Source organism: Procambarus clarkii, chromosome 4 (assembly GCF_040958095.1).
Source record: "Procambarus clarkii isolate CNS0578487 chromosome 4, FALCON_Pclarkii_2.0, whole genome shotgun sequence".
Classification (NCBI taxonomy): domain Eukaryota; kingdom Metazoa; phylum Arthropoda; class Malacostraca; order Decapoda; family Cambaridae; genus Procambarus; species Procambarus clarkii.
This window is the reverse complement of record NC_091153.1, coordinates 50,739,333-50,746,071: the sequence shown is the minus strand read 5'-3', so window position 1 is coordinate 50,746,071 and position 6,739 is coordinate 50,739,333. Positions and strand designations below refer to the sequence as shown.

General features: G+C 36.9%; 1 protein-coding gene across 1 annotated transcript; it reads right to left on the bottom strand.

Moving 5' to 3' along the window:
* Positions 1-301: 301 nt before the first annotated feature.
* LOC138371605 (ankyrin-2-like) lies at positions 302-1,012 on the bottom strand. The gene has a single exon (XM_069336538.1). The coding sequence runs from the start codon at positions 1,010-1,012 to the stop codon at positions 302-304; it is 711 nt and encodes a 236-aa protein (XP_069192639.1).
* Positions 1,013-6,739: the final 5,727 nt, after the last annotated feature.

Below are 6,739 nucleotides of genomic sequence, written 5' to 3'. Positions count from 1 at the left end.
GCGGCCCACAGGCCCACATACCCACCACAGCCCGGTTGGTCCAGCACTCCTTGAAGGAAACAATCTAATATCCTCTTAAAGATGTCCACGGTTGTTCCTGTAATATTTCTGATGCACGCTGGTAGGACGTTGAACAACCGTTTGCCTCTGATGTTCATACAGTGTTCTCTGATTGTGCCCATGGCACCTCTGCTCTTCACTGGTTCTATTCTGCGTTTTCTTCCATGTCGTTCACTCCAGTACGTTGTTATTTTATTGTGCAGATTTGAGACCTGTCCCTCCAATATTTTCCATGTGTATATTATTTGGTATCTCTCTTACTGTTGTCACCTAGTTGTGCTTGCAGGGGTTGAGCTTTGACACTTTGGTCCCGCTCCTCAACCGACGCCACCCACACCATATTGTGTCGCTCCTCAACCGACGCCACCCACACCATATTGTGTCGCTCCTCAACCGACGCCACCCACACCATATTGTGTCGCTCCTCAACCGACGCCACCCACACCATATTGTGTCGCTCCTTAACCGACGCCACCCACACCATATTGTGTCGCTCCTTAACCGACGCCACCCACACCATATTGTGTCGCTCCTCAACCGACGCCACCCACACCATATTGTGTCGCTCCTCAACCGACGCCACCCACACCATATTGTGTCGCTCCTCAACCGACGCCACCCACACCATATTGTGTCGCTCCTTAACCGACGCCACCCACACCATATTGTGTCGCTCCTTAACCGACGCCACCCACACCATATTGTGTCGCTCCTCAACCGACGCCACCCACACCATATTGTGTCGCTCCTCAACCGACGCCACCCACACCATATTGTGTCGCTCCTTAACCGACGCCACCCACACCATATTGTGTCGCTCCTTAACCGACGCCACCCACACCATATTGTGTCGCTCCTCAACCGACGCCACCCACACCATATTGTGTCGCTCCTCAACCGACGCCACCCACACCATATTGTGTCGCTCCTCAACCGACGCCACCCACACCATATTGTGTCGCTCCTCAACCGACGCCACCCACACCGTAGTGTCGCCGGTTACCCGGCGACACTACTGGGCCTCTATCATATCTACATTTGAAACTGTGTATGGAGTGAGCCTCCACCACATCACTGTTTAATGCATTCCATCTGTTAACTACTCTGACACCAAAAAATAAATTCTTGCTCATCTGGGTACTCAGTTTCCACCTGTTCGTTCCACCCGTGATAAAGAGTTTCCTTACTAGTGCCTCACCAATTCACAAATAAGTATTTTCCCAGCAATGTTACCTCGTTTCTCCATGTTGCACACCGGCCTTTCATCAAGAACACTAGCTTCTAAAATTGACAAAAATTATTTGATAAAGTCTATACCTGGCTTATGTTTTCCTGGAGTATTTCGGTGGCCTTGTCATGAAACTATCAAATTTGCCAGGCATGACTTGTCCCCTTCTAAATCCCTGTTGCAATATCATTTCAAAGTTTATCCACTCCAGGTGCTCCATTATTCTCAACTCGATTACTTTCTTCAGCGTTTTATAAAGGAAAACTTGTCAGTAGAACTGGTTCATAATTGAGTACTTTCCGTCTGTCCCCCTTTTTAAATTAAAATTTGTGTTAGTGCTGACAAGGCACGTGTGCAGCCCATTTTCAGAAGAGGAGGCGAGATTAGGTCCGTTTCTATTCGTTTTGTTTCTTCAAGTTAGTTCAGGTATTTTGTTCACTTTATATAGTGTTCCTTTTGGTCAAGTTTCATATCAAAATCTTGATCTCCACACACAGAATATTTTGAAAAGACCGTTTGTGGTGCGTGGTGGTATGGTGGTGTGGTATATGGTGGTTTGGTATGGTCGTGTGGTATGGTATATGGTGATGTGGTATATGGTGGTGTGGTATATGGTGATCTGGTATATGGTGGTGTGGTATGTGGTGATGTGGTATATGGTGTGGTATATGGTGATCTGGTATATGGTGGTGTGGTATGTGGTGATGTGGTATATGGTGGTGTGGTATATGGTGATGTGGTATATGGTGGGGTGGTATATGGTGGTTTGGTATGGTGGTGTGGTATATGGTGGGGTGGTATATAGTTGGGGGAATGGTGGTGTGATGTGGTGGTGTGGTATATGGTGGTGTGGTATATGGTGATGTGGTATATGGTGGGGTGGTATATGGTGGTTTGGTATGGTGGTGTGGTATATGGTGGGGTGGTATATAGTTGGGGGGAATGGTGGTGTGATATGGTGGTGTGGTATGGTGGTTTGTATGGTGGTGTGGTATGATGGTGTGGTATATAGTGGTATGGTATATGGTGGTTTTGTATGGTGGTATGGTATATGGTGGTTTGGTATGGTGGTGCGGTATTGTGGTGCTGTGGTATGATATGGTGTGGTATATGGTGTGGTATGATGGTGTGGTATGGTTGTCTGGTATGGTAGTGGGGTATGATGGTGTGGTGTGATGGTATGGTGGTATGATAAAGTATGTTACCAACATAAGTGGGTGGTGAACACATAAACTGATAACTCAGGGGGACAGCAAAGGATACCACTACGATAACTATACTTAACCACTATAATTAAGTACAATAACTAAAGGTAAACTACACCAAAAAGGAATAGTATGATACATTTACTGAGAGGAAAGAAATTATAAAATGGATTATGAAATAAATATTTATTAAATAGACTTTTCAATTTCACATTATAAAATTTATCTACAAAGACATTGTATCTAATACGAACATTTATATAAAAATACTTGCTTTACCCGGCGACACGTTGCTTTTTTTTATGGGGGGGGGGGAGGTAAAGAGGAGGGAGAGGCATAGATTAAGGAAATGTTTAGAAGTGGGAAATACAGTGAGAGGTATGACAGCAGGCGGGCTGTCCACCTTGCTGACACGATGTGTGGGTGTTGGCAGCTAAGCTAAGCTAAGCTTGCTCTCTCTTGTCAGGGAGCTGTGAGTGTGTAAGAGGTTCTTCACATGAGTTTCACTATATATGGATGTCTATAGATGAATACTGTGTAACATTCATATATACACACTCCGATGCTTCCACACATGTTGTTTTATTCAAGGTTATTCATTTTATTATTATTATTTATTGATTTATTCATACATGCACATATATATATATATATATATATATATATATATATATATATATATATATATATATATATATATATATATATATATATATATATATATATATATATATATACATACATATATATATATACATACATACATATATATATATATATATATACATACATATATATATATATATATATATATATATATATATACATACATATATATATATATATATATATACATACATATATATATATATACATACATATATATATATATATATATATATACATACATATATATATTATTAAATATGACCGAAAAAGTAAGATTAATAATTCTAACACGAATTTTCTCAATCTTTCGTACATTACGCTTCACTGTTGGAGGTAAATCAAAAATCACTTCTCCAAAATTCATTTTTATACCCTAACACCTATACCCCCTATTAGACTATTTTACAGGAACTTCTTTTCCACAGCTCATAAAACGGAGGAAAGGGTCCTGAAAGATATTGTTAATAGAAACGTTATCCCTACAGACAAAAATCAGAGGATACAACTGACGATTTACTATAAAACCAGAAAAACGGCCAGCCTACTCATGAGAAACTCTCCAGACACAAAACAGAACGCTTTAAAAGAGACTAATGTCGTCTATGCCTTCAAATGCCCACTTGGGGACTGTAAGCTCCAAAAAACCCAGTATATAGGCAAGACAACAACATCTCTTTCTAGGCGTTTAACGATGCATAAGCAACAGGGCTCCATTAAGGAACATATAATCTCTTCCCATAACCAAACCATCGCCAGAGAAATCCTAGTAAACAACACAGAAATCATCGATAGATACAGCGATAGCAGGCGGCTTGACGTTTGCGAGGCACTACACATCAAGAAGTCAACACCAGCAATCAACAGCCAATTATTGCACAACTATATTCTACCCACCTCAAGACTCCGCTCCAATATAGAAGCATCAAGAAATATGGACCAATAGGCTTTCTACAAACACTTCTATTCAATACCCATTGTTTCTGTTCTGTCTTGTGTTGATACTTTTAATACCCTATTAATATCCCCTCCTGTTCTGTCTTGTGTTAATGCCACATCACCCTTCCCACCTCACTCAAATGTAGATATAAAATCAGAGATACGTTCTAATCAGTTGTGTATTTGTGAAGTCTTTGAAAATGTAATAAGTTTTACGAAACGCGCCCGTGTCGCGTCAGACTAGAAATAAAAATGAATTTTGGAGAAGTGATTTTTGATTTACCTCCAACAGTGAAGCGTAATGTACGAAAGATTGAGAAAATTCGTGTTAGAATTATTAATCTTACTTTTTCGGTCATATTTAATAATATATGTCTACAGGAAAGACTGCTACCAAAATATACTAACATATATATATATATATATATATATATATATATATATATATATATATATATATATATATATATATATATATATATATATACATATATATATACATACATATATATATATATACATACATCTTTTATGTGTATATATATATATATATATATATATATATATATATATATATATATATATACATATATATATATATATATATATATATATATATATATATATATATATATATACATATATATATATGTCGTACCTAATAGCCAGAACGCACTTCTCAGCCTACTATGCAAGGCCCGTTTGCCTAATAAGCCAAGTTTTCATGAATTAATTGTTTTTCGTCTACCTAACCTACCTAACCTAACTTTTTCTGCTACCTAACCTAACCTATAAAGATAGGTTAGGTTAGGTTAGGTAGGGTTGGTTAGGTTCGGTCATATATCTACGTTAATTTTAACTCTAATAAAAAAAATTGGCCTCATACATAATGAAATGGGTAGCTTTATCATTTCATAAGAAAAAAAATAGAGAAAATATATTAATTCAGGAAAACTTGGCTTATTAGGCAAATCGGGCCTTGCATAGTAGGCTGAGAAGTGCGTTCTGGCTACTAGGTACGACATATATATATATATATATATATATATATATATATATATATATATATATATATATATATATATGTCGTACCTAGTAGCCAGAACGCACTTCTCAGCCTACTATGCAAGGCCCGATTTGCCTAATAAGCCAAGTTTTCATGAATTAATGTTTTTTCGACTACCTAACCTACCTAACCTAACCTAACCTAACTTTTCCTACTACCTAACCCAACCTAACCCCTAAAGATAGGTTAGGTTAGGTTAGGTAGGGTTGGTTAGGTTCGGTCATATATCTACGTTAATTTTAACTCCAATACAAAAAAATTGACCTCATACATAATGAAATGGGTAGCTTTATCCTTTCATAAGAAAAAAATTAGAGAAAATATATTAAATCAGTAAAACTTGGCTTATTAGGCAAATCGGGCCTTGCATAGTAGGCTGAGAAGTGAGTTCTGGCTACTAGGTACGACATATATATATATATATATATATATATGTCGTACCTAGTAGCCAGAACTCACTTCTCAGCCTACTATTCAAGGCCCGATTTGCCTAATAAGCCAAGTTTTCCTGAATTAATATATTTATTATAATTTTTTTCTTATGAAATGATAAAGCAACCCTTTTCTCTATGTATGAGGTCAGTTTTTTTTTATTGGAGTTAAAATTAACGTAGATATATGACCGAACCTAACCAACCCTACCTAACCTAACCTAACCTATATTTATAGGTAAGGTTAGGTTAGGTAGCCAAAAAAAGCTAGGTTAGGTTAGGTTAGGTAGGTTAGGTAGACGAAAAAACATTAATTCATGAAAACTTGGCTTATTAGGCAAATCGGGCCTTGAATAGTAGGCTGAGAAGTGCGTTCTGGCTATTAGGTACGACATATATATATATATATATATATATATATATATATATATATATATATATATATGTCGTACCTAGTAGCCAGAACGCACTTTTCAGCCTACTATGCAAGGCCCGATTTGCCTAATAAGCCGAGTTTTCCTGAATTAATATAGTTTCTCTAATTTTTTTCTTATGAAATAATAAATCTACCCATTTCATTATGTATGAGGTCAATATTTTTGTATTGGAGTTAAAATTAACGTCGATATATGACCTTACCTAACCAACCTTACCTAACCACCTAACCTATATTTATAGGTTAGGTTCGGTTAGGTAGCCGAAAAAGTTAGGTTAGGTTAGGTTAGGTAGGTTAGATAGTCGAAAAACAATTAATTCATGAAAACTTGGCTTATTAGGCAAATCGGGCCTTGCATAGTAGGCTGAGAAGTGCGTTCTGGCTACTAGGTACGACATATATATATATATATATATATATATATATATATATATATATATATATATATATATATATATATATATTTTTTTTTTTTTTTTTTTTTAACCTAGAAGGGGTACCACCTCTGGTGCAAATGTAGGGACCCATAGCCTCGGAGAAGAAAATAAAGAGTACTCAGAGAAGACCTTGTGGATCCTCACTGAACACATTGATATTTTCTTCTTCTACCACCCCTATTCTTTTGTTAAGTGTGTATATTTATCTAACTTTATTTGAAAATGTCATTACACAAAAAAAGTTACAATATTGATTACATGCAGGGTACAA